Source organism: Coturnix japonica, chromosome 5 (assembly GCF_054131305.1).
Source record: "Coturnix japonica strain WE chromosome 5, WE-NBRP24, whole genome shotgun sequence".
Lineage (NCBI taxonomy): Eukaryota > Metazoa > Chordata > Aves > Galliformes > Phasianidae > Coturnix > Coturnix japonica.
This window is the reverse complement of record NC_140667.1, coordinates 52086315-52114169: the sequence shown is the minus strand read 5'-3', so window position 1 is coordinate 52114169 and position 27855 is coordinate 52086315. Positions and strand designations below refer to the sequence as shown.

The window sequence follows — 27855 nt, the reverse complement described above, 5'->3', positions numbered from 1 at the left end:
TTAAAAAATATATGAACCCACACAGCCTGGCTCAACTAAACGCACCTTAAGTTAGGTACACCCTAAAACAGCAATCCAAAAGTCTGTGGTTACAATGCTATCTCCAAAAGCATGCAGAAAAGATAACAGCACTTCAGAACAGTCACTCCATTAAAATCTGAGTGCTGAAATAACATCACGGGGCCATGCAGGAATTTCAGGTGCGTAAGGAATACGTGAAGTGACCCCTTTGCCATCTATCACTCTGGATGTGTACAGGTGTAAGACAAACGAGGACGGAGCCCCACCAAGTTGAACTGCAACCCAGTGCCTTCCTACATCCGACTGAGAACCGGACTGCCTTTGCCCAGCAAATCGTAAAAAGCTTTGGGGAACTTGGCTGGGTCCTGCGTCCCCCTCCCCCACCACAGCAGATAATAATTTGCAGAGGCCGCGATTGCTCGCTCTTTTCTATGCGCTCGCTAACTCGCTAGCGATGTTTTCAAGCAGCAGGGCTGGGCGAGGAGCAGGGGGAGGGACGGGGACAGAGGCAGGGGATGCTGCTGCCGCCAGGCCCCTTTGTTGAGCATCATACCCCTCGCCTCTTACCTGGGGATGCAGTCGCCATAGCGACGGGCGGGTGCTCCCTGGCGGAGCCGAACTCCGGCTGCTCCCGCTGCTGAGCCCCGTCTCCATCCCGCAGCGCAGCGCCGGCCGCGCACTGCTCCGCCCCGGCCGCAGCCCAGCGCTCCGCGGTGCCGGCCAGCAGCAGGTCCTGGGGGTCCGGCGGGGCTGACATGCTGCTGCCAGGCGGCCGCTGGCTCCGGCTCTCGGGCTGCGGCGGGAGCCACCGAAAGTGGCCGCCGAGGGCTGGGCTGCTGCGCGGCCGCGCTGGGTCTGGCCGGCTGCAGGACTCGGAGCCGCCGCTGCCGTCGCTCGTATCTCCACTAGCGCGTATTACGCAGGTGAAAATGGCTTGTTCAGTTGGAGCCTTCCAGCCCTTGCGTCACCCTGTGGCTGGCATATCACAGGGCAGGAATCTGCCAGCCTGGCTGCTGCTCTCCCCCACTTAACCGCTTCGGCAGGGGAGGCACGGACAGCGCGCCGGGGGAACACGGACCCTTCCAGGCAAGCGCATCCCCCGCCTCTAAATCTCTTCCCGCGACAGAGTCCCGCACAGCGCGCTACAACAGCGCAGCACCGTGGGGATGGCACTGGTTTCCCTTCCACCTCCAGGGCAAAGAGCCCCACGGCCACGCGCATCCCACGAGCTCCCAACTGCCCCCGATCTCCACCGGCAGAGCAGGAGGAGCCACAGTCCGCCGCTGAGCGCTCGGCTTTGTGCGGTTGGCTCCGCGCTGCAGGGAGACGATCACAGCTTCCTGCATGTAAATGACACTTGTCAGAATAAACTCCCAGCAGGTGTCTGCATGCCTTGCTTATTCTTTCTTTCTTTCTTTATTGTATTTTCATTCTTACTGATTCTAATAAGCAAGCTGTGCTAGCAGAGGTGGTGCAGGGAACCCCTGCAATTAAGGAGAGATTGGTAAGAAATGCAGAAGGGATCTGTGCCACTAGTCAGGTGCACTGGGAACCAGCACCATGCTGTCATTTTACAGAGCAAACAAAGTCCGGTCTATTGTGACAGGACACGGTGGGTGCTTTCAAACCAAAAGAGTGCAGACTGAGGTTGGATATAAGGAACAGGATTTTTGTGCTAAGGGCAGTGAGGCACAGGTTGCCCAGAGAGGCAGTGAGTGCATCATTGCTGGGACAGCCAGATTCAGACTGAAGGGGCTCTGAGCACCTGGCGGAGCTGTGGATGTCCCTGTTGATTGCGGGGGAGTGGGACCAGCTGGACTTTAATGGTCCCTTCCCACACAAACAATTCTGTAATTCAGCCAGGTGGTATCAGACCATTCCTGCACTGCACAGAGCTCTGGCACTGACAGGTCAAAAAATAGATGGAATTTTGTAAATGGGATTTCAGGATCTGACTCTTACAATGTGAAGAGTCAAGCTGTGAGGTGGGGAGCTGTTGCTCCAGCCATACAACTTCAATTAGACCAGCTCTTGCAGCAACAGACCTGTTGTGTTCATGTCCCAGCATCCCCAGCCACGCTTCAGATCCTCTCCAGCTTCAGGAAGCCACAATTGCACCTGGATTTGGAAACTTAAGTCACTTTTACTCTATCCGTGTGAAGGGGGAGGAAATTTAGGGTAAGCTCGTACTGCCAGATGAAGAGCCTTAGAAGCAGCCTCCATCTTCTTTATTACCTTCTCAAAGAATCTCAAGGAATCAGAATTGTGTTAGAATAAACCTTTATGGGCCATCTGGTCCAACCCCCCTGCAATGAACAAGGACACCTACAGCTTCCTCAGGCACTGAGAGCCCTGTCCAGCTTGACTTTGGATGTCCCCAGGAATGGGGCATCCACCACCTCTCTGGGCAACCTGTGCTGGTGTTTCACCAACCCTTATTATAAACAACTTTCTCCTTGTATCCAAACTAAACCTCCTGACTCCAGTCCAGGATCTATTTCTGGGAGCCGTCCTGCTGCTGCTTGAATCAGTGCTATTCGGTGCCAGCTCCCCTGTGCCCTCCACAGATGGGCTCCTCAGCCTTTGGGGAGGCTGGGAACCAAAGCACTGAGGTTCCAGCGTGAGCAACGTGCTGAGCATCAGCCATACCACACAAGCCAGGTGACTGCTGTGACTTCAGACAAACTCTGTGGTCTCAAGCTCTAAGTAGCAAGCATAGTTGTAAGTAATAAGGTGCTACTGTAGGCAGGGCTGCGTGGTATAGTTCTAGTGTGGAGCTACTGAAGACTAAGATCAGTTCAATTTGGCTTCAGAAAGGGAAATCACAATGTTACTGTGATATTGCCCTTAAAACAAAACACAACACAACCAACCAACCCCACCTCTGAAGCAGCCGTAAACTGAGTTTATTGTCTCTGAGCTGCCCTGATAGCACTGGTGGGACAGCTTGTCCCAGCACACCATTGCCAATTGCACCTGTTCACACAAGGTCTCTCCAGGCTCTGCCTGCCCTGGAAACTTATGGAATGGGTATTTCTCTCTCATTTTGAGCTCCCTAGTCCAATGAGTTACTGAAAAGTGACAACTTCAAACCTACTTGTCTTGGTCTGCTTTATGTGCTATTTCTAGATCAGCGATTATTATATAGGTCACTTTACTTTTCAGGGCAGCATATGTCTTACCACTACATGCAGCACCATCTGGGCTACAAGAAGAAAACTGCTCCAAACCCCTTGGCTGAAATATGGCTATCCAGAGGGTAAAGGCAATCAGCAAATTTCCTCCTGAGCCACTGCCTCATTAAAGCACTTACAGAAGGATGCAACATAGCATAGTCTGCCAAATTCAGTTTTACTTTGAGTTAGTTCCTGGTAATCACAGAATGCCATGGGTTGGAAAGGGCCTCAAAGATCCAATTCCCCCGCTATGGGCAGGGTTGCCCACCACAAAACCCATCCTCTAAAATCACCTGAGCTAGAAAATGCACCTTTGATGACAGTTTCAATTTTTTAATGCAACAGATGACAAGATAGACAAAGATTCACTGTTGCCTGTGTTCCTGCAGTACTCAGCAATACCTTTAGTGACTTCACCAGACTGATTTCCATGCAGCTTCCCAAACCCCTCATTAGGAGCACTGATTCACCTGGAACCCCCATGCACAGCATTTATCATTACCAACACCTTCATGGAACAGCAATGAAAAACATGCCCCACCACCGTGCTCAAGCTACCTCACATGCACAGGCTTATTGGAGTTTCTCTATTTGTTTGCATTAAGATAAGACTGTGTTTGCTGCTCTTTAGTAGCATGATTTTAGTCATCACGTTCTTACTGCCAAATTCCACAACTAAAGCTCACCACTTGAGCAACAGGGATACATTTAACTAATTCATTGGTTCTCCTTTGACATACACCCTATCGTGCCTGTTATATTGTCTGGTTATGATTCTGCCAAGATTCTGGTGATATTATTAATAATATTAATGATATGCAGCACGTATACAAAATTTCTTGTTGTGAAGCTTAATGTATGTTCTTGTTCAGACTCTCTGGTTTTCCTTTGTGTTCATCCCTTCCTGGGGTGCTTTGATGCTTTCTGTGGGAGTTGGCAGTGGACTGGAGAGCTCAGGAGAAGCACTGAGCCCTGACTGTGTTGCTGTGTGAGTGATCTGTGGCCATAAAGGTCTCCTGATAAGCCAGCATCACTAGAGCTGTGCACACACACTCAGAATGATTCATTGCTATGGACCAAAAAGGTTATCATGGTGTGCAGGCTGCCACCATGAACACAGTATTGCTATAGGAGGAGATACGGAGGGAAGAGTGTGGACACCATGCTCTGCTTATTGAAGAGAGGTGGGGACAAGTAGGAAAAAGCACATGAATAAATCAGAAAGTGGCTCCTGCTTCAGGGATCCCAACTGTAGTGCAACCCAGGACTTCATTTCACCAATTCACGTACAGCCCCACAGGTGACTTGCAACAGTCCTAAGCAATATGATCAGCTCTGCTCAACACCACATAACACTGGGTGGGAACCTACAAGTCCAATTTTAGATCCTGGATTTAAAAAACTCTGGGCTCCCACTGACTGTTCCACATGTGGTACATAAATTTCCAATGACAAAGTTCTGCTTTGCCAGGATAAATGAAAAAGAAACGAACAGGAACAACTGAACAGACATTCTGCAAGCTTGATTGATCCATTCTGCATGCCTGAACTCAGCCCAGCTCAGGATGCCTTGTGTAAGGTTAAGTCACTGCAGATTTCAAAGAGCTGTGTTTTTTAAGATCTCCCAGGAAGATCGATTGCGTGCTTAACACAAGTGTGAGTTAAGTAACACTCAGCACAAATGAACAAAGCCGATTCCTTTCTGTTTCCAATGAATTTACAAAAGCTCCTGGTCGTTTGTTTTGTACTGTGTTGAAAAATGACATGCACGGGGCTCATCTATGTCTGCTCACTGATACTGAATTCTCTTGCTCTTCCCTTTCAACATTATATCTCTCTTTGAATATATGAAGTCTGCAAACACATACACACAAATTGCTTTTCTTTCCATTACAGCCCTTTGTGTTATGGGACCAATGTATGTTGCTTGGCCAAAGTGACTTTAAACCTTGAGGGGATTTTCGGTCTCAGATGTAACATTACCACGATAGAGTATAGGACCTGGCAGGGTATATCAACTGATGCAGTAACAGGAAATATCATCTCCCCTTCCTTGAGGATTCTTCTTGAGGATTTAGAATAAATGAAACAAAAGAAGTTTCTGAAATGAATAAGAGGGGGAAAAAAGATAAATAAGACAATTTCCTTCTACTCCATATAAAAGATTCTGGCACTGCAGCACCTGACGTATGGTTTTAAATTCAACACATCTGCACTGCAGACTGCCCAGATTTCAGGCATGTTCTACACCCTGTCCTCCAAACAGACACAGCACTAGGAATATACAACAACGCTGTCCTGGCCAGCATGCATGGATTGCCCTCCCCAGCATACAGTCCTGTCCTACAAGAGACAGAGAGCTATTGGGACTACCAACATAAGGCTGGAAATCACAAGATGATGCTTTCAGGATGAGGACAGACTTCTGCTGGGCAAGCCAACCTACTGAAGACTGCCATTACAAAGAGGGAAATGTCCTGAAAGAAAAAGCTGAGCTGCAGCAATAGCATTCTCCATCACAAAGGTCACCTGTCAGGCTTCAGTGCACCAAGCAGCCCTTGCACAGTGCCCCGTGGATCTTTTGTCTTCACACCTTCTCCATCTCTGCAAGCTCTGGAAACAAGGCAGGACCAGGCAGCATCTTCAGGGATCTTTTCACATGCTCCTACCATTGCTACAAAGGCCAGTGATTCAGGCTCATTTGGAAACAGCAGCCTCCTAAGATCTTCAAATTATCACCCACATCACCACAGCACTCCTGAGACCAACCACACAGGCTCATATCTCTGCTTTGCTTTGTAACCTGGATTAAGCTCCTGCTTCAGCCAGTGGGTGTTAGATGTTAGATGTTAGATGCAGTTTGGCTCTTGAAAGCACAAACATCCCAGTGCCAGCAAGGCAGCAGCAAATCTGGTTAAGCCCAGGAAAGACAAATGCGCATACTGATATAACACTATCATCCTTTCTGAACAAAGTGCTGCACACAGTATGCTCCCACCTGTAATGGACAACTGCAGAGATGAGACAGGTACGTAGCCCAAATCTGCAGCTGGACAGAGCCATTTATTACCACATGCTGTGAAATGAGGAGATGGCTTCAGCTGGACTTCTAGTGAGTGCACTGTCAAAAATACCAGACTGAACAGCAGCATTTTTAGTGCACATTGTTCAAAGCTCTTGGTTTTCAGCAGACAGTTCATTCCTCTGATGTCTGCCTGGCTATAGCTGTACACAGCAGTATGTAAACGCCTGCCTGGCCCTTTAATTCCCACACCATGCAAGAGCTTTCAGCATTTCTAGCCCTCTGGCTGTAATGAAATGTGATTAAAGGTGGTGCCTTCCCCTGGTAAGCCTGACTGACTGCTCTGTCCTTCATCTCCACATCAAGAGCCACTGGGAGCAGTAAGAATTACCTCTGTTTCACCAAAAAGAGAATTGTACAGAGAAATCCATTGGCATGAGTTTAAACAGCAATGCTGCTGGCCATATAAGCAGGCACAAGTCATGTGCGCATAACAGAGAGGAGAAAACCCAGCAGAGGACTAACAAAGCCCATCTCCCCTTTCTTCCCACCTCCAACCTCTTTGCAGGGAAGGAGAGCTGAGCAGAGTAGACGGGTGAGTGGGAGGGGGAGCTCTGCATATGCAAGATACATTCAGTAGTGCCCTAGTTTCAGCATGGCTTGGTAGATGAGTTGCCATCCAAGGGCTGTCTGAAAGGCTCTGCTCTCACCTCTAGAACACACACGTAATGAAATGATTCCCTGTCCTGGAGGACACTGGACAAAGAGTCTGATTTGGAATCTGTGAACTTCAGTAGTGAGATTTTTTGGAAGTACATCCCAATGCAGCATCAGGATCTTTGCATGCTCTCGCAAGTTTTGTTCCCAAGCATCTTCACAGCATGTCTCTTTCTGCAGCGCTCATCCCACATCATGGGATCCCAGGCCAGTGTTCTTAAAAGAAGTAGCACTAGAATTTGTCCTGTAGATTTCCAGCTGCACGGAGCAGGGCTGCCTTAGCAGAGCACTTATTGCAGAAAAAACTGCCCAGGATAACACTGATGGGTCTGATGCTATTTCATGTCACTGTTAATGGCCCAGCTGAAAGGGGAGTGACAGACAAGATAACTTGCGAGTTCTGAACAGATTGTATGGTGGCCCAAACTTCATGTGCACAACGATTTTGGTATGAGACAGCAAAAGTAAAGCAAAAATAAAAACACCCGTGTATTTGCTTTTAGGAGAAGCTAAAGAAAGTGAAGCGAAGGTCTTTAGACCATTAGGTCTATCCAGGAACTGCACCCATCACAGAACATTTAGATTTGCACCAAAAAGGTTCAGCCAGTGATCGGGGAAGCAGGAACAGTTTTTTTCATGAATTCTCGTTCCCTTGCATTACATCAGAAGCTATTTGTGCAGAGTGCTCTGTGCATTTACACAGCTCTGCAGCAGGTCCATTAGAGGTTAGCGTTTGAGTCCTGATTTATGCTGATGCAGCGCATGCATTTATCTGACTGCATGTTGATAATGTACTGTCTGAAAGTCTCCGGAAACTCACAGGGGCTAAAGATAACACTTTGCATGCTGGAGGATACAGAAATGGCCAGATATGCTTTCACTTAGGATTTAGAACAGCATGGAGGGTATCACAGAGTCAACTGAAAGGATAAAAAAAAAACCTGAAACCACTTTTAAAACACCAGAGATTTCACGTTCAAGTGTATCTGACAGGCGCATCCATCATCCCTAAAACCCAGAACTACTGCAATATGCAGATATTGATGTAACTGCAGTGAAAGGGAACACATTCTTAATAGACAGAATGATTTGTGCCCAGAGATAACCTCCAAACAATTGTCATCAGTTAGTCAACAGTAAAACTTTATAATATTTGCAATGTCAATATCTAAGCCACCAGTTCACAGAGAAGTAAGATGCTAATAGATAGACCAAGGCTAATGTAAGAAGTCTGAGGACAGCTATGATCAAACAGAACACTGAAGTAACTGCCTCAGTGAAACACTGATGGCTGGGTCTTACATTCAAGAGCATCATTGTCTGGGCTTCCACTTTTTTATAGCACAGACCTAATTTTCTTGCTTTGTATACAAATGAGAACCATGAACATATTCACAGCAGCCACTGGGGCCAATGCATAAATCAGAATCATGCCCAGAACTCCTCATTACTCTTTTAAACATTTCTTATGAGGAGTTATCTGAGCCAAATGTTGTTACCCTGTTCACCCGTGGGCTCATTCCCTGAGCATGGCTGCCCTGACTGAAAACAGACAGCAAATGATGAACATGTTTATCTGCTCCTTTGAGCTGGTTCCACCTGCCTAAACGTTAGGTATTACATTACTGCAATTAGGCCTTAATCCTGAATTTAGCCCTCTGCTGGCTGCTGCCCACACACCTCACTGCTGATATGAGAGCTGCAGCACCCTGTGGCTCAGGGATAAATACAGTGTTGAGGTGTTTGGGCACTAGAGATCCAGACGGCTGAGTCAGGCAGAGACTGTATTCTCTGTATGAAGCCAATAGACAGCTATTCTGAGGCCTTTAATGTAATTTTTATTTAAGCATATGAAATTAAACTCCTGTTAGGAAAAGTGTTGTAGAGCCTGATTCTATTTTACATTTGTAATTAATCCCATCAACTTCAAATAAGCTGTTTTCCTATGATATTTGCAGGGCTGGGATTTGTTTTTGCATCTAATTGATATATCATTTAGCACTTGATATCAGTACTTCAAAGGGAACATTATTGCTTTACATTTCAAAATCACTTTGTAGTTCATTCTACATTCTGGATACCTCAGCACTGAAATTGGACACAACGACCTGCAAATTCTTACCAATCCTTCTCATTTGTGGCTTTGTTTTGAGAATGAAATGTTTGTAGTCAACACAAACCTACATTCCCATGTAATCCCAGGCAGGATTAATCCCCAATATAAGCGACCCCTTAAACCTTTAATTTTATTCTCAGCATTCTGCAATGGAGTGGGTAGAGAAGTCTTATGTGTTTTTACGAACTCGTAGCATGCAAAAATCAAGACCCAGACTGGAAGAGGGGCTCCAATGGCTTCCCATGAACAATCCAGTCCCACTGAATAACACCAATGTTCTGCCAAAACCCTGAAATCATGACCAGGGCCCTCTGCTGGATTAGGCAAAAACGCATCCTTCCCCAAAATGCTGAGATGAATCACGGAAGAGTCAGTAACACACATCAGCATACAAAAACACAACGGTGGCCAAAGCTGTAAAGAGAACTACAGGTTCCCACTCACCTCTGTGATTACAAAGTGCATTTCGCCACTCACAAGCAACATTACAAGGAGTTTCCCAGAATAGCTCATAAAGGATCTGCCCTCATTGTGCTCAAACAGAAAAAAAACCATGTCCCATTCATTGTAATTTCCTTATCTGAATTCTAATCAGCTCTTTACAGACAAACACAGTAAAGAAATAGATAAGAAAACAAAAACCTGTGTATGAGCCAGTGAAGGATGTTGGAAGAGGAAAAGAGCTTTTGCCCTTTGCACAGTTCAGGGAGTAAGGAAGAAAAATTCAGCCAAGTAAAACTAGCTGAATACTTTCTATGCTTTAGATTTGGAAGTGTTACCAACCCTTCCTAAGGATCACCAGCCCTTCTAGTGGTGGAAGGACTGCATGTTCCCCTCACCCTATCATCTATCACCAGCAGCAGGTGCTTTCTGAGTTCTGGGATCTCAATCAATACAGCAAATAGGAAATAAATTGCTCCACAGCACCACTCCCAACTAAATTAACCTGAAAGGCACAATTGATTCTTCTCTTTAAAATACACAGTTCTTGTGAAATTTCTAAAGAGTCTTCTGAAAAATGTCAGGGACTGAGGGGTGGGGGAAGTTGAGGGACGACTTTGGGGCCCTCCAGGCAGGAATGTAAAATGACATGAACACATAATAGATGACCATTCGCTTCAATACAGACCTCACAATTTAAAAGGTGAAGAGATCTCTTGAGGTTTGCCCTGTGGAAGCAGGGAGGACTCATTTGTGATTTCTTTTTCTCCAGCTTCTCAGAACTTTCTAAGCACCCTGTACCTGCAGCTATTCCCTACCTTAATTGCCTTTGTGCTCACTTACAAAACACTTCAGAAGAATCAATACAAGATTTTTCATCATCCTGAAACTCTGCTTTCAGGTGGAACATATTGCTGGCAGAGCTTCATCCAGCTCTGGTATTCTCAGTACTGAAAACAATATCAAGTCAGTTCACAAAAAGGGAATGTGAGAACTCATTTTTAACCTTCATTATTCAAACATCAGTCCTGAACAGAGCCCAGAATATCAATAGTTTTAGCAATTTGGTACTGGAGAATAACAGCTTGAAATCTGTTTTCTAAGTGCACACAGCAAGATCCTAAACATCCCCCACCGCCTGTTTGTTGTAAAAAGAAATGTCAATATCAAATGTGTAGATAAGAAGATCAGCAATGAAACGACAGTGACACACACAGGAATAATTCTTAAAAATGTAAGGATTCACAACTATGACTTGAAACCAGAAAACTCATTCAGAGGGCTTATATTCCCAAACATATGTGCCTTTACTACAGTTATTTTCCACTAGAAAATAAATTAAGTTAGAATTCACATCATCATCTTACAGTAAAGACCTATCCCATAACCTATTGGTATATTAATGACACTAAAACATGGATGTAGCCTGGTGCACGATACACTGCAAAGGATGCAGTCTGCTATTTCAAAGACACACTGAAGTTCAGCACCAGTGGTTGTTTTGTAAGAGGAAAATACTTTGACCCACTCTTCTATCATAGTGTATCTTCCATGTTTTCAGTGGTGAAAGTGGAGGATGGAACAGTGTTCCAGCAGCACTTAACAAAAAACCCCCACTATTCTTGCCATTTGCACAATAGGTTTCTCCATGTCCCTGAGAAAGAGGAAAGGATCATGGAGCATTTCTAACACCCAAAGTGAAACACAAGCTTAGATAACAGCTTAATATCTAATAGTCATCTTCAGAGAAAAAGAAGTAAGGTGATTAAAGACAATAGTAAAATTAGAAGAAAATGTTATAGTTTACACTGAACAATGCTTTTACCTAAAGTCTGAGCTTTTCAATACTGACTGGCATGATTTGCGCCTTAATTATATGAATTCTGTTGAAGCCAACTGGTTTTGTAATCTGAGGTTTTCGAGACATTTTGAACCATCTGACTGGAAACATCCACCCTGAAGCTCCTCCTGAAACTTTGCAGTATTTTGTCAAGAATGCAGATCTTACTCATACCTGCAATGTGGAAACCTGACATGACTTGCCTTCAAGGTGAGGAGGCAGGAGCTGCCACCACTTGCAGTCACTTGTTTCTCCCTTTTCAGCACCTGATGAAGAGAATTCATCTTCCTGGGCTTCATTTCTTCCTCACTGGACTCCAGGGTTTGAACATTCAGAGTCTTGTCACACCACTTCTGATGAAGACAGATCTGCTCCCGACACTTGTCACCATAAGGCACAGCATGAAAGTACCCAGGTTACTGATTCAGCTTTAACCTGGACAACCCAAATAATTAATCATCCATTAGTACTTTTGAGTAAATATCACATAACCATTTCTGGATGTTTCTCAAGGAAGCACTTTTTCTCCTTTTGCCCTTCAAATGTTTATGTTCTCAAACTAATTTTCATCTTATATTATAAAATTGCTTGAAATACAAAGATACAACTAACTCCTTGGCTTTCCAGGCACGGTTCTTTTCTGCTTCAGGCAACAATATCACATAAACTACACAATGTCACTTTAAAACACAGTGCTCTGTTCCTCTCACTTCTACTGGAAAACTGTTCCAAAACTTCACTCCTTTTAGGGCTAAACAAATTATTCTAACTTCAAACCTACATTTATTCATGGACAGTTTACATCCATTTGCTCTTGTGCCAACAGTGTACTTCAGCTTAAACAACTTCTCTCCCTCCCTGGTGTTTTCTTTGCTGAGATATTCATAGCTGCCCATAAGTCGCTCCCTGTTTTCATCTAGATGCAGCTCTGAAGATCATCCAGTTTGTTTTGCTCTTATTTACAGTTTCCTGAAACCAGCTGCCATATTCTAGACAAGCTTTTACTATGTTTCATGAATTAATGCCTCCGCATACACAGATCAAATCAACCATCCTGGGTTCCATTTCAATGCTATTTCATTTTCGTGTTGTACTTCACTTTATCCTCTTGTTTTCAATATACCCAATAACATTTTAGCTCCCACGGAACACGAATGTGGGGAGGAGGAGGGAGGTCCCAGCTGTATCAGCTTACAAAAGAGGAGCTCATTTTTTACACTAATTTCCAGATTTCATTCCCCAGTTGCTCATTTTGTCCCCAGTTGGTGTTTGAATCCTGTCCCAGAGCTGCATCATTTACACTTTATAGAGACGCCTTGAAGTGTCCTTTTGGATAATAGAAATTCATTCATGAAGAACAGCTCCAGCAGGGTTTATTTTTCAAATTTCCTCAACTCACTGATTATTGCCACTGCGTCCTACCACTGCCTTTCCAAGAGCACATCACCACTAAGCAGGACTGTAAGTCTGGTTTATTATGTCCCAGATCACTGCCCACGTTTGCCCAGCACTGCATGCAAAATATTTTCAAAACAGTGTCAGGGAAAACAAACTCTACATCTCAGGTACCCCCAGGAGATAATAAAGGTCTCCCCATTTCACCAGCATGGAGACACAAGAGGTGTGTGAACTGTCCAACACTCCCAAGATGCAGAAGGGATTGTGAAGGCTCTGATCAGCCTGGAGCCAAGTCACGTGTCTTACCTAATATGACTGTTCTGTTATCAAAACAAAGACAGATAAAGCGAAAGCGAAGGGAAAGGAAAAATAAAGTAACAATAATAAAAAGCCAGAGTAAAGTCACAGGATTGTTCAGGATCCTGCCTGAGCGCATCTAGCTGCAGAGTATGAAGGTACACACAGAGAAACCAGGAGCAAAAATCACCTCCTTCCATAGGGATTGGAAATGCCCTGCCTTCCTTCCACAGTATATCCCTGCAAACTGCCTGTAATCTGTTCTGAAAGACCTCCCTGGTCTGATATTGAAACTGCATCTTTCTAACAGCCTTTCCTGGAGGTATATCCATAAATTTGTCTAATCACATTTTTAATCCATTTATGTTTCCAGCATTCAAGACATTCTGTGGCAACAAGATCCACAATTTAATTATAGGCTGCTTGAAGAAATTCTTCCTTTTGTTTGTTCTGTACCTGCCTGATGATTTCATGATACACTTTAGAGCCTGTATAGCAAGGAATAATGGCTATTGCTCCCTATTACTAGTTGTCCAGAGAGGCTGAGGATGCTCCATCCCTGCAGGCATTCAAGGCCAGGCTGGATGCGGCTCTGGGCAGCCTGGTCTGCTGGTTGGCAGCCTTGCACATTAGCAGGGGGTTGGAACTGGATGGTTCCTTTTCAACCCAGGCCATTCTATGATCCCATTTACAACTTAATGCCACTTGTGATGTTCCACACCTCTGCAATTTAGTCATCTGTTTCCCAAGGTGAGCTCTTTATTCTCTACTTCTAGGAAAAGACCAAACTGCTTGTACGATGTAGGAACACAATCTGCTGTTGCAGTACAATATCCTGTCTAGAAACATTAGAAACCACAAGGTGGTTTGTCTTTTATTGTTCCCAAACATGAAACTGATCTTTTCATTGAATTATCCACAATGACTCCAAGGTATTTTCCCTGAGATGCGATAACTAATTCACTGCAATAGTCACGGCTATTTCTCCTCAACAGGATGCAGTTATCTTTAGAGATCAGTTCCCCAAACACTGTCAGATCTCCTGTGCAATTTACTGCAGTCAGCTTTTATTTTTACTAACCTAATCCTGCACCATTTGCAAACTCATTAATGCCATTCTTCACCCTCTTTTTTATTTATCTATGTTTTTAGTATGTCAAGTAGCACATATCCAGCATAGATGGAAGGGGAATACTGGAACATTCCTCCTCCTTTTGTGGTGGAACCTGAGCAGGAAGTAAAGGCAACAGGCTCTAAAAGTACACAATCATCCTTGGAATCCAACTGCAACCCCAGACTAAGAACTATGCTGTATAAACCCAAACACAAGAAGAAGCTGTTGCTTTGTTTTCTTTTAAACATAAGACTTTTTATTTGTTTCCCAAAAAACATTTTGTTTTCTTCCTTTGAAGTATGAACTGGACAAGAAGTAATTAAATCCTTGCTTTTTCTCATGCTTTTCTCCTGTTGCTGCAGACCTTCCCAGATTCCTACTATTCTGTTCTCCCTCCATTAACCATACCATACAACCACTGCTGTTCTCCACCACTCTGGTACAACGTTCTTGTCCAGGACTCTCACTAAACATGCTCTGTTATCCTCTCAGTCCCATACTGAAGTTTGTGTTTAAGCCAATTATCGATCCATTTAATAAGTTCTGTGCAAATGTTACATGTTGCTTGTATTTATGTATTATGAACTAGATTTTTTTTACCCTTCTTTAATTCTTTCTTGCCATGCCTATACAGTGACATTCCACAGTGAGAACCCAGCATGTCTGTTTAACCCCAGTACACAGCTAAGCACCACAAAGCTGCTCACTCAGTTTCCTCTACAGCAGGATGGGGTGAAGAGAATCAGAAGGGGAAAGCTTAGAAAATTTATGGTTTGAAATGAAGGTTGTTTAATAAGAAAGAGGGGTAAGCAATTCAAAACAGAGCTGGTCATCACCAGCCAACCAATGCCCAGCCCGTCCCCAGGCAGAGAGCGCCCACCCAGCTAACTGCCCCAGTTTGATTGTTCATACTGACAGAGCCAGCACGGCTTCACCAAGGGCAAGTCCTGCCTGAGCAACCTCGTGGCCTCCTGTGATGCTGTAACTGCAGCAGTGGACAAAGAGCCACCAATATAATGCATCTGAACTTCAGTAAGGCCATTGGCAGGGTCCCACGTAACACTCTTCTCTCTAAATCATAAATGTATGGGTTTGATGGGTGAAACATCCAATGGATGCAGAACTGGTTGCAAAATCATACCCAATGTCTTAAGGTCCAGGTGGAGCTCAGTGACAAGCAGTGCCCCTCAGGGGTCTGCACTGGGATCAATGCTGGGGCAGTGACCCCAACAAAAAGTCAGCATGTATCCACTACTGCACAGTGCTATTTTTGTTTGGATAAAGCAAGTGTGCCAGGACCATGACTCACCAGGCAGCAGCTATTTTGTAGATCAACCCTGAGCTCACTTCTTCGGTTAGCATAACATCCTATCCAGAGCTGGCTGCAGAAGTCACTGCAATAATAAAACATTCTGTAAACAATGTCTTACCTCCTGTTTGCTCCTGATGAAGTTTTACCGAGCTTTTATTTTTTCACTTCCCTGCAGGAGACTTTCAACAGCTATCCCCGACTCTAAGACATCAAAATAACTGCTTTCTTTCCTGTCCTTTACTGACCTAAGAAATAAGCTTGCCTTGTATGACAGGGAAACTTCATACAAATGCACAGCACCCATCAGAGCCCGCTCCTCAGTTTTCATGACCTACCTTAAAAAGCACTGAGAAAATGTGGTGGTGCAAAAACATGGTCATACTTGAGACAACGTGCTTTTATCCCATTTGCTCCTGCAGGTCAGACTGTGACTAGCCCGGGACGCACACTCCCCAGGTAACGCCTATTTCTGACAGTGCCAAAAGCAATTGCACTTCCCTCCTTGTCACATTCGTGCTCATGGTTCACAGCACTGATGCAAACACAGTGACTGCATCACAAGTGTCGTGTCAGAGCCTCAATGCCTTTTTCAGGCTTGTTACAACAACATTTTTCTGGCCCCAGCAGCAATCACAGCTCTGCACTGCGAGGTGGAGACATCAATGTCACTAGCTTCATGTTTCAAAGTAATGTCAGTGCATATCCTACTAACCTACCTGCCTCCCATTACAGCTGGAAGGGTGACACTGTATATCCCAATGGCTTAACTAGGATTCCATCATTTTTAACACTTTAAAGCACAAAGCCAAGTCTTATACCAGGATATTTAGATTGCTAAAATAATGGATCATATACAAAAAACCAACACCAAACTGTCTCATTTATCTGAGCTGATACTCACAGCTAATTAGAGTGTGTACAAGTCCTCAGAGATAAGGTACAGCTTATATTTTAGAAATAGGCTCTCTATTTTAAATGCCTATATGTAGTTTATCATCACTGCCTCTTGGCACTTAATATTTGATCTAAATATGTTTGCAGGGTACTGGAAGCACTTTGATTAATAAATGACAGACGGAAGTCAGAAATACACCATTAATACAAAGCAGAAGCAACCAAAAAGCTGCACGTAGATTGCAAACAGTATTTTGTAAGGACAGAGACCTTTCCACAAACAAATGTAAAAATCACTTTCAGCAGCTCCAGTGAATTCAAGTCACCACCACCCTACAAGAACACCAGATGAAGGCACGGGCAGAAACCTATATCCATATATCCAGTGTATATCCATAATATACACTGATCCATAAGAACACGATGAATATCAGCTCCAAAAGTTCCTGTGGCGGTCAGCAAAACTACAAGGATAATTCCCAAAGTAAATTTACAGCAGCAAGGCCCAATCAGCCATTAAACACTTGCTTTGATTATGCTGTGAAATGATATTGAAGGGCTTTAGCAGAATTGGAGCAGAATGTGCCACGGTGGAAGGTGAAGGCTAACACACTTGAAATGATTAATTCAGACCCTTCAGATTGGAAGAGGAATCTAACAACTGCTGCCAGACCATCTAAAGGACTCTATATGCAAATATGTGTTTTAATATCTTTATGCAATGAATGCAGCGTTATCTAGTTCTTAATGAGCTGAGTTCATGATTAATAATGGAACACTGCCCTGCATGTCTGCTGCAGTTGAAGAGATTAGGGATATCACTTACACACCTCCAGCTCCAGCAGGTCACCCTGAGGTGATTCGGTCACTTAGAAAGGACAAAAGATGCTGTACTAAAATGCTGATTCTCTGTCATTATTCTCTTCTGGTAAGAGAGGAGCATCTTCCAGTAAAGCAGAAATCTCTGCACCCAAATTAGATCACTTGGCTTTCCTCAATGCCAATAATGAGTCATTCACTTACACTCTCCAAAATGAAAGCCGCTGCCATTTGCTACTGATAATAGCAATGAATACCTGGATTTGGATGCAGTGCCCAGTTTTGCTGCTTCACCATTCGATCGCTATTTAAAAAACACTACAGAGATCACAAAATGGTAACAACTGGCCTGGATCCTCAGCTCAGTTACTGATGGCTGCCTCTGGGTGCTGTGCCAATGGGGAAGAACAGCAGCCATTTGGTTGGCATTGGAAGAACAGCACCACAGGGTCTGTCTGCAGGACCCAGTGTGAAGGGAATAGGACGCACTCCCTTAAGTAACACTGCAGTTTCTCTGGAGAAAGTGGATGACAGCGTTGTTTGTTTCTTTGGAACAGAAAAGTGTGTAGTTTTCACAGCGTTACCAGCCGCTTTTTCATGTAAAGCTGTTCCGTGACACTTGTTACAGCACGTTCATTTTGAAGAGCTTACTTAGGACACAGATTTGTCTCCTTACAGACTTCTGCTCGACGGGAACTGCATCCCCTGCAGGCAGGGAAGCCCCAAACCTTACAGCAGCATCCTTTATAATGCAGTAATAAAGGGAAAGTGTCCCATACGTGGCATTGGGGCGCCACCTGCCGGCAAGGAGAGGAAAAACATTGCGCCATTTTCTTCCCCTCTGCTAAATAAGGCGAGGAACACGAATTCAGCTGTGCCACAGCCCCTCCAACCCGCAGTAACTCGCCCCTTCGCTCCGTTTCACGACGGATCCCGTTTTCTGCTGGGAACTCCTACCACAGGGAAGCGCTCGGGCAGCTTCGTGTCGTGCTTTTAACACTTTGTTCTTACACTGATTGAACGAATGGCTCAATGAGCGCAGTTCTTTCAGTCAGAGGGGCACGTTCTGCATCACACCCACGTTTCTAATCCATTTTAACAAGTCATTTCCAGCCGGTCCGTACAACCGGTGTCTCTGGTGATACTGGCGCTGAGCATCGCACCCTGAGGCAACCAAGATGGCGGAGCGGAGCCCGCCTTCCTGTCGCTCCCCCGCCTCCCAATGGCTGCTGGGCAACGCGGTCTCCATGGCGTCGCGGTGATGGCGGGAAGCGCTGTGGGGTGTGTGGAGCCGGCGCTCCACAAGTGATGGCGGCAGCGCTGCGCCCTCAGCAGGCGGCTGGGAGAAACACTGCGCTTCATAAGGCTGCTCTGGGGCTGCTGTGAGTCCCTCTGCTGCTTAATTTGAGTTCTAATAATTCTAATGTATCTGGGGTGCGTTAGAAATACACATTCTGGCATGTAACCTTCTGGGAATTTAGATTAATTCATTATTAATGTTATTTTATAAACTTCTTGGAAATCCTGTGCCTCTATGAACTACGTGGGTATCCACACAGCTAATAATATTCCTATATTTTTTTATTTTTTCTTAAGCAATCACCATCACTGCAGGAAACTCAATTAATGATGCAGAGCGATAATGAAAACCAGAAACCTGAATGGATAATTAAAGAGTTGGTGAGATATTTCTTCCTTTTTGTTGTTTTGTTATTATATATTTCTTTTTCATTATTATTATTTTCCTCTCTACTTCTGTAATGATCGGTATTCTTGCTGGAACACACAGTTTTGCTTCTCTAGAGATGCTATTGTGGCATAGCCTCCATTCCGGAATGCCCCAATGGGGTACATTCTAGTAAGAGCTTGTGGTGATCTGAACATTTCGTAACTGTGGTAAAAACATGAATATTCAAGACACAAAAATAAGAACCTCACAGGATTGTAGGGGTTGGATGGGCCCAACCTCCTCTCTTAAGAAGGCTGTCTTCAAAGAACTTACTTTTCAGGTACATTTCCTTACTTCTTGAGAAGTGCTATATGCTATACAGGAATATTTTTATACAGAAAGAGAAATAATCTTGTTATATACACCTCATCAAAAAATCTGGTAGTTTTGACTTAAGTTATGCATCTTTGTAGATCATCATGAGCAGAGTCAGCCAATACATTAAGATATTAGGAACTTTATCCAACGTGAGCTGGTTAGAATCTTAAAATGAGGTCGCAGTCCACATTCACTTCAAGTGTCTAAAGGTCTACGTATGCTCATCACAGCCAGTGGAAATAAGGGTGGAATTCATCTGCATAGGTGCAGCCATTTAGTGTCATTTTATCTGCATTAAGTCTCCTGACTAACGTGAGAATAAGACTTTCACATGTAGACATCTACACACGCCTTAACCTCAAACCAAATCTCATCTGTAATGAAATTGCATATAAACTTCTTACTTTTTTGGCTAAAAACTTGTGTTATTACATTTACAACCACTTCAGAAGTGGAAAGCTACAAAACTGATAAAGGTACCACCCATTTACCTGTATGTGAGTGTATGAGGATATATGCTATCTTATGGATTTCTGGATTTTAATCTTCACTAAAATTAGCACACTTGAAAATTACTTTGTCTTAAAATGAAGGTGCGTATTGAGGTTAGATAAGAAGAACTCACAAAATACTTTGAAGACTTGTGAACAGAAGAAAGCTATTTAAACGTTTCATAATGAATGTGGTCCAACCTGCAAACACATTTTGATGTGTGGGAAGCTTTAGGAGAACTGATGCTAAGCAGTGCTGTAACATCAGTAAGACCTTGTGCTTCATAACTTATCTTTTGCTCTGTGGATATAAAGAGAATAATGGTTGCATTTCATTTCCAGTGCATATGTAATGGATTGTCTTATGAGAACATTGATGAAGAGGGACCGCAAACAACAGCGCTGGAGATGTTTTTCTCAGGTTACCCCAGAATTGTAGGCATGAGATACTTCCCCAATCTAACCACTCTCACTCTTGTTGGGCAATGCATTAAAAACATTACAGGCCTGAACCACTGCCTGTTGCTCAGGGAGCTGTGGATTGCTGAGTGTTGCTTAGTGGTAAGTTTACTATCCATCTTCTTTCTAGCCAACTTTAACCAATTTCCAGTCCTTTGCAATCACTGTAAGTTTGTTTCACTCCTGTTTGTTCAAGGCAGAGCAAACAAAACTCCTTTTAAAAGGGGTTTGGATCTGGCACTTTGAATTTAAGCATGAAAAAATCACATTTTAGGTGCAGATCAAATTACTTATTTTGAAATAATTGTTAATTATCTGTTAAATATTTCTATTTAGTTATATTTAATAACCTTCAGTTGGATTTATTCTTTTGGAATGATACCGTTTTAAACCATAGTAGCTACATTGTAACCTGTTCCATGTTACAATAAACATCTCCATGAAAATAATACTGTATGTAAAGTCACATAATTATCATGAGCCATTGTATCTGCTACTACTCTTTCTTTGTTGGGTTAATGGAAATCTTCCTAAATTAGTGTAATTGTTCTCAAAGGGTGTGGTTTCTAATAGTTCAGAACTACCTGGCAATGCTCTGTGATGTACTGACAGAAAGAGTGACGCTTTATTGGGTGCTGCAAATGCATCTTCTTCTGTTTTAGAGAATAAGTGGTCTACACAAATGTGTCCATTTAGAAAGGCTTTACCTTTACTGCAATGAAATTTCCAAGATTGAAAATCTGGAAGCCCTAACAAAGCTGCATGTACTTTGGTTGAATAATAACCAGATCAAAACTATAGAGGTGAGTCTGCTCTTTTTGTTGTAGTTTCTTGTCTCCTCATTTGTCCAATGCATGGCATATTAATAGTTTGAAATCTGTGTCTTCAAGTAAAGCTGACAGAGAACGTGTACAGGTAGACGTTATCATTTGTTAGTGAGTACACTACAAATATTAGTGGCACCTCTCTGCAAAGAACCACGGTGTCATCATGAAGACAAATGATTGACATCAATGATTCAGTTCCTTTAATGTCCCAAGGCCAAGACATGGGCTGCAGCCAAAAGCTAATGAGTACTCATGGCACGAGGCATGATCTGTTCAGCTTTTCATACACAGCTGTGAATCTAAGGCTGGAGGACCGCATTTATTTCCATTGCAGTATCATTTACAAAGGCTTTCCAAGCTCTTTCCCTCTGGGCAAAGTGCAACTCTCTTTCCATGTCAAAAGAAAGCTGTAGTTTACAACAGAGGCTAACATTGTTTAGACTCCAGTCAAATTTATTTTTACATTTGAATGATCTGCCTCTTAGCCTCCAGGCTCTTCAGCATTTGCAGTGCTATATTAGATTAAAACTGTATTGTTTAAAACATTCACAGGGCTTACATACTCTGCAGAATCTGCAAGAGGTCAACTTTGCTGGAAACTTAATAACAAAAATAGGTAAGTGTGGTTTGATCTTCCTCTCATTCTAATAGAGACATTCTTACCAACTTGCATGGTTTAGAGTTATATCCAACATTCAGTCCTGATCATCCTGAAGTCCGTGTTAAAAATCCCTATAGTTCATATTCATTTGAACTTAGGTCCCTTCTGTTGCTGCAACCCTATCAAAGAAGACAGAAAACAGGCATCAGTGTTGTTTATGTATTTTTCACGGCTTTTAGTATTAAAAAGGCGTCTAGTTTAAATCAAATCTGCTTGGTTGTAAATAGCAATGTAAGTCATTTCTGCATTTCTAAATATATATAGGAGAATGTATAAGTTTTTCTTCATTTATCTTTATCAGCATTAAACCAAATTCCAAATGCTTCTTCCTCTCTTTGGGTTGAAATGGAAAATAATGTAACAGGTGTATGTGATTTCTTTGTGTTAAACAAACCCACAAAAGTGCTTATTTCATTATGTAACTGAACTAGTCCCAGGGATGAAAATGTAGATATTCGATTAGACAACTAAATTTTCTTGATTGTGGTTTGTATTTCTTTAATTTTAGGAAGTTGCTTTGACTTCAATACAAAAATTGAAAAGATAAACCTGTCTGATAACAATTTATCTTCCTTCAAGGTATGTTCACACTTCATCATTTTGTTTGTTTTTAAACGATGGTTGGAGAGAGCTGACTTTTCTGTGTGATATTAAAGGCTCAATAACACAAGTGGGAATTGAGAATGTTATATTACCCATAATGACCTTTTCCTGGTCACTTTGTACTTCAGACGTATGGTTATAGATTTGTTTTTTCCCCAAATCCATGAAACCCCTAGAAAAAAACAATTCCCAACTGTATGTGAACCTTGAAAGCTCTGTAAAATTGCACGAGGCCTTCCTCATTAATACTGCTGTGTCTGTGCTCCTTTTCTTCTGCCGTCCCTTTTCCTAGTGCATTCTTAGTTGTATATACACACTCTTAGTCATTAATGCCCCACCTGATCTTTGTACTAAACTGTACTGAAACACCCATTTCTTAAATAAGGTCTAGTGCTATGTTGTCATTATAGCTTTTTCCTTGTTTCTCAGGAACTCACTAATTTGTCAAGACTACCTAATTTAAAAGATTTGGCCCTAAATGATCCTCTGTATGGACCCAACCCTGTTTGCCTGCTTTCTAATTATGCCGTCCATGTGCTGTATCACATACCACAGCTTCAAAGGTTGGACACAGATGATGTTTCCCAAAAGCAAACCAAGAGTCTGGCAGAGGTAATTCAGTCTTTGTGAATGGCTTTTTAACTGACATTTTTCTGTCATCTCTTGAGTTTCAGCTAAGGGGAGTGCTTTATCTTACTGCTCAGTACTGGATTATGTTGTCAAAATCTTGAGTTTTGGCTTAGTCTTAACATTTCTGGACTGATATTGTGTTAAAATAAGTTATTTTGTCTCATAGAAATTTGAATGTATGCAATTTGCTATGGGGAAAAAACGGCCATCTTGCAACTGAGGTACTTTCAAATGTCTTTCTATCCAAGTAGAGCATCTTTAAATCACAGAAAATAAGGTTCCATGCTTAAGAGTACACAAAAAACTGTGACCAGGTTCCACCCCTCAGTGAAGGAAGTGCTGTCATGTATTTGGGTGTGCAATACACTGTGTGAATATACATCCTTTTGCTTTGGTAAATGTTACTGGGGGAACAATGCTTGTAACACGAGAAGAAGAATGAATAACCTCCTTGTTTTAATTTTTAAAGACTACAGTTATGAAAAAAATAACGTACTATCGCATGCGTGTAAAAAGTGTTCAGAGGCAGCTCCATGACAAGCTCGAGGAGCTAAAAGACAAGAAAAGCAGACTGCAGAGTTTGCCAGAAAGTAAAATGAAGTTGTTCAGCTGCAACATTAAACAAGTAAGTTGAAATAGCCTGAAACATGAGCAGAGATGGATTGTATAAAACAAGTATCGGTGACTGTTGAGAGGAATTATTTTGTTTATATTTTACTTTTCCTGATTGAATCAATTAAAAGAGCATCTTAATGTAAATAAATAAAGTCAGAGTTTCACATCCTTAAACTTGTGTTGTTCGAAACTTCCAGTTTTGTTTTCACCATTAAGGTTATATTCATTATTTATTAAATAAAGTATTTCATGAAAGTGCATCAACTTGCACTAATCTTTGTAATCTGGGAGTTTGTTTCTGCCTGCAAGGTAGTCCTTTTTCAGAGCAGCCGACAACAAAGTGTTTGGGACACTTTGCAAGGGATCCATTTCTAAGTTCAGTTCTTCTAGGTTAACAATAATGTAAATGTGGTGTCTAACCTTAAGTGAGTACCTTAGCCAGTGCTTTTCTAGATGGACCAGACTCAAGATAGAAGTGCAGCCCAGCACAGTGGACTAGGTAGGATACACACTTAACGTGGTAAACTGAATTTCGAGTTCCTGTTTTTATTCATCCAGTCCAGAAGTTCACAAAGCATGTTCCAGATTCCTAGATTATTACAGTTATTGCCTATTCTAGTAGATACAGTTGATATAGAACCAGGATGCAAAAGAGAAATGTGTGCATCAACTCAAACTAAAGCTGTCCCTTTGGCCAAGTAATTTCTTTTCTACTCACTAATCAAGAGTTCATATTTATTGCAATAGTTTTCTGATTTGATGTTGTGAGAGACATATTTTAGTACACATCTGGAGTGTTTCTGTGTTGAGAAAACTGACGATAGTTTTCATACCATGCTTTAACTTAATCTCCTGCCTCACACTCATGATATGTCACTTTTATTAGCTGGAACATGAACTGGACAAGATGGAAATGCTGGATAAAAAAACAAATAGTGAATCCCGAAGGAGAAGGAATCCAGCAACTGAAAATTCAGCTCATGATAATGAAGATGCAGAAAAGGCATCCCTTAAAAAGGCATTTGTACGAAAAATAAATGCCATGAAGGAAAGAATAACATTCTGGAACAGAAAACTGGATGAGTATGTTTAGCAGATTCTTTAGGAAAAGAAATGTAATGTTTTAAATATTAATATTTGGATATAGTTGGTGGTGCTGGTTAGGAAGTTAACAACAGGAATATGTATCTATACTGGACCAGAGCTTGTAAAAATTTCTGGGCCTTTAAACAGTTGGCAGTTCTAGCAAAATGCTGTGGGGTTTATTTTCTTGTAGGTTTTTTCCGCTTGTAATCCCAATGTGATTTTAATTATTTCCTTCTCTTGTCATTGTAGTTTCCGGCTTAGTGCTTCATGTGTCAGGTTGCTCTAAAGTCAATGACCATCAGGTCTCTCACAGTAGGGGTGTGTGGAGAGTGTCAGTGGTCCCCTGGGCATAGTGTTAAATGCCGTCATGGATCTGAAGCTCACTCTACACAGTCTTCATGAAGGAGGAATCAGATGACTCTCCTTTGAAGAGCAGAAAGCTGTCTGTTCTCTCTGTGCTGTTTTGCAGGATACTTAAGGCATTCTGTGCTCTTTGGTGTGGCCAGTTCTTTCTTTGTTTTTGTGTATAAGACCAGTAAAGAATGTTCCTATTGGCAAGAATAGTACAGAGTCTATAGAGCATCGAGCTCTGGAAGAATAATTTAGATCTTGCATTTGGGTAGAAATAATATATTGAGATAGCAGAGCTTAGACGCTCCCTTATAAAGATGGAGAGACTTGACTGTGAGAATGGAGCAATCTCTGGAGTGGGAGAGCTTATACTATGAAATATATTGCCTTTACTTACACAGATTTCAGTCCAGTGTCTCCCACTGAACCTAAGCCCATCATCTTTTTGTTAGTACTGCAATTTGGACTGATGTCATTACGAACAATGAAGAGTAAATTAAGAATTCACCCTGAAAGAGGTAATTCCCATAAAATGACCTCACAATGTAACTGATGAATCGTGGTGTTATGGTCAGCACAGGACCTTACCATCCACAGTTGCAATGTCACCACTGTTAGACTTTTTTTTCTTGATAATTGGTAGTTCTAGGAAGCTCTGTCTTACAATACTAATTTAGGCACATTCTTAGTATGTTATTCCAGATAAACTTTTTGTATCTTTTTTGCAGAATTGAAAAAGAATACCAGATGGAAATGAAGAAGAAGAAGAAGAGTTTTAACTTGTTACTCCAATTCTTGTTTTTGGAACTGGAGACAGTGGGAAACATTCACTTAGAAGAAGGTTTCCCACATAATCCCTGGTAAGCTTCTTAGTATACTCTAAAATAGAATCTTTTCATTCAAAGTTAATCATTTTTAATAAAATGAGGATCTGGATTGTTCTGTAGCTTTACTGTTCCAGTTACGCTGCATTTGTGGACAGCTAATTCCCTCATCTTCTCTCAGTGGTGGACTGGACCGAAGCTTTGACTCCACAGAGAATAATATTTTTAAGAAGAAAAAATGACCAAGTTACCCAATTACTTTATAACGACAGTGACACTAATATTTATACCAAGTTCCTAGAGATTTCTATTGTGAAGGCACATGAGAAGGTGCTTACATAATCTGTGTATGAGTAACCTTGAGACTCTGAGGAGAGATTCAAATTTAGGTTGGCAGTATTTCAAGGGCTATTTTCTGCTTGAGTACTCCAAGCTTGTCCACCTCAGGTCTGCCTTCCTACTGTGCTCAGGGATGTTTGTTAGAGCTGCAGGTAGCCCTGAACCTACACATTCAATCTGAGGTAGTTCATCAATAGCGTTCTACTTATTTTTAGCATTACTTTCTCAAGCCAAGGATCTTTTGGTTTAAAAATATTAATAATTTTTATATTTTTTTTGCTTAGAAATTAACAAACTGCTCTTGTAGGGAGTACCACAGGGGATAGATGGTAGAACAGAACTCTGAGCTCCAGTCCCAAGACTCCCAGCTAGGCAGTGGACCACCTCTTCTTTCATGAGTGTTAGACTGTGCTCACTTCATGCATAGCTTCACTTATCAGCGTAGAACTGCTAATCTGTGTAATGAAGTAAGATTGAAACAGATTGTAAATACAAGAATGCAAGTAGAGAAGAACACAGTGAATCACCTTTGATGTTTGGTGCTCAACTCTGAATGCAGCATTTGAATAAAATTAGGTAAATTTCTTCATCTCCATTGGAGAGAATGAAGTTGTAACAAAATGAATCAGGCCAGATGTATTTATTGCTTGTGATTTTCTTTTGAAAAGGGAACAGAATAAAATAATGTGGGTTGCACTGAAGAAGAAAATATTAACACTGTTCCTTCTGTGTATTTCCACATGCAGGTTTAGTTCTTGTTGTAATCTAATTCAATCAAGATTTTGTAGCAGGGATTTCAGAGCGTATGATATCATTGGAGTGAAAATAAACCGTGCATTTAGAGTGCACAATGAAGTTCTAAGGCTGAAATTTGAAGAGAAGCTCCAAACGTTTCTGGAAGAAGAAAACTTCAGTGTAGCAGAGTAAGTGCATAAGTTTTAAGTGCTATTTAGTGTAGCTCTGCCGTGTGAACAAATTAACATCTGTGATTTCAAAGTATAAAAGGACTTTGCAAAGCATCAAAAAATATAGCACTATGAAGAAGTTTTCTTCACATAAAGACCTTAAAGATCATTTAGTTGCAACCTCCCTGTCATGAGCAGGGATTCCTCCCAGCAGAGCAGCCCACCCAAAGACACATCGAACTGCCTGCAGCACTTCCAGGGACAAGCACAAACAGCTTCTCTGGGCAGCCTGTGCCATTGCCTCACCACCCTTACAATGAGAATTTTTTCCTATCTAAAGTTGGAAGCCCTTATCTCTTATCACTACACGTCCTTGTAAAAAGTCTTTCTCCAGCATTCTTGTAGAACCCCTTTATTGGGGGGCTAGAAAGGCTGCTATAAGGTCTCCACAGAGCCTTGTCCGAGCTGAACACCTTGGCTCTCTCACTCTCCATAGAAGTGTTTCCACTCTCTGATCATCTTCATGGACTCCTCTGGAGTGACTCCAACTGGCCCATGTTCTTATGTTGTGGAAGTGCTGACAGGGTCCCATGAGAGAAAAGTAGAGGGGAAGAATAATCTCCTCCAACCTGCTGGTCACACAGTACTAGAAAATACTAGACATGAGATGTGCCTCAGATTGACAATGTTAGAATCTGTCTTAATTTATCTATTCCTAATGTGGCTGTGAAATCACATTAGATGTTGTTATGAATGGCCAGGTTCCTGAAAGATGAAAGGAGCAGTAGATGAACAATGCAAAGCAAAGCCCACTTGGATGCATCTGTGTTTCATTTGTACTGCAGGAGAG

General features: G+C 42.3%; 2 protein-coding genes and 2 long non-coding RNA genes across 9 annotated transcripts in view; 1 reads left to right on the top strand and 3 right to left on the bottom strand.

The window, feature by feature from the left end:
* The window catches only part of RTN1 (reticulon 1), a 96305-nt gene extending 84761 nt beyond the window's left edge, over positions 1–11544 (bottom strand). The window contains exon 1 of one of the 2 annotated variants that reach the window (XM_085549622.1): positions 11508–11544. In XM_085549622.1, the coding sequence (XP_085405748.1) occupies positions 11508–11529 (22 nt within the window). In that variant the 5' untranslated portion in view covers positions 11530–11544. Of the gene's footprint in view, positions 1–588; positions 1383–11507 lie in introns of those variants that run through there. The other variant, XM_015865783.3, reaches the window with a different exon arrangement.
* A 106-nt stretch (positions 11545–11650) lies between these two features.
* Positions 11651–15912, bottom strand: LOC146760829 (uncharacterized). Its single transcript, XR_014946835.1, has 3 exons — positions 15790–15912; positions 15452–15536; positions 11651–11768 (listed from the first exon to the last, which is right to left on the bottom strand). It is a non-coding gene; the product is annotated as an uncharacterized LOC146760829 (long non-coding RNA).
* A 2047-nt stretch (positions 15913–17959) lies between these two features.
* Positions 17960–27855, top strand: part of LRRC9 (leucine rich repeat containing 9) — a 31030-nt gene continuing 21134 nt past the window's right edge. For 3 of the 4 annotated variants that reach the window (XM_085549616.1, XM_085549615.1, XM_015865758.3), the window contains exons 1-10: positions 18999–19176; positions 20048–20266; positions 20827–20967; positions 21544–21607; positions 22161–22231; positions 22685–22867; positions 23355–23510; positions 24387–24583; positions 25666–25797; positions 26847–27023. In XM_085549616.1, coding sequence (XP_085405742.1) covers positions 19072–19176; positions 20048–20266; positions 20827–20967; positions 21544–21607; positions 22161–22231; positions 22685–22867; positions 23355–23510; positions 24387–24583; positions 25666–25797; positions 26847–27023 — 1445 coding nt within the window. In that variant the 5' untranslated portion in view covers positions 18999–19071. Of the gene's footprint in view, positions 18550–18763; positions 18848–18998; positions 19177–20047; positions 20267–20826; positions 20968–21543; positions 21608–22160; positions 22232–22684; positions 22868–23354; positions 23511–24386; positions 24584–25665; positions 25798–26846; positions 27024–27855 lie in introns of those variants that run through there. The other variant, XM_032444737.2, reaches the window with a different exon arrangement.
* The window catches only part of LOC107315413 (uncharacterized), a 53700-nt gene continuing 46854 nt past the window's right edge, over positions 21010–27855 (bottom strand). The window contains exon 4 of one of the 2 annotated variants that reach the window (XR_014946832.1): positions 21010–21771. This is a non-coding gene — a long non-coding RNA (uncharacterized LOC107315413). The remainder of the gene's footprint in view (positions 21772–27855) is intronic. The other variant, XR_004307303.2, reaches the window with a different exon arrangement.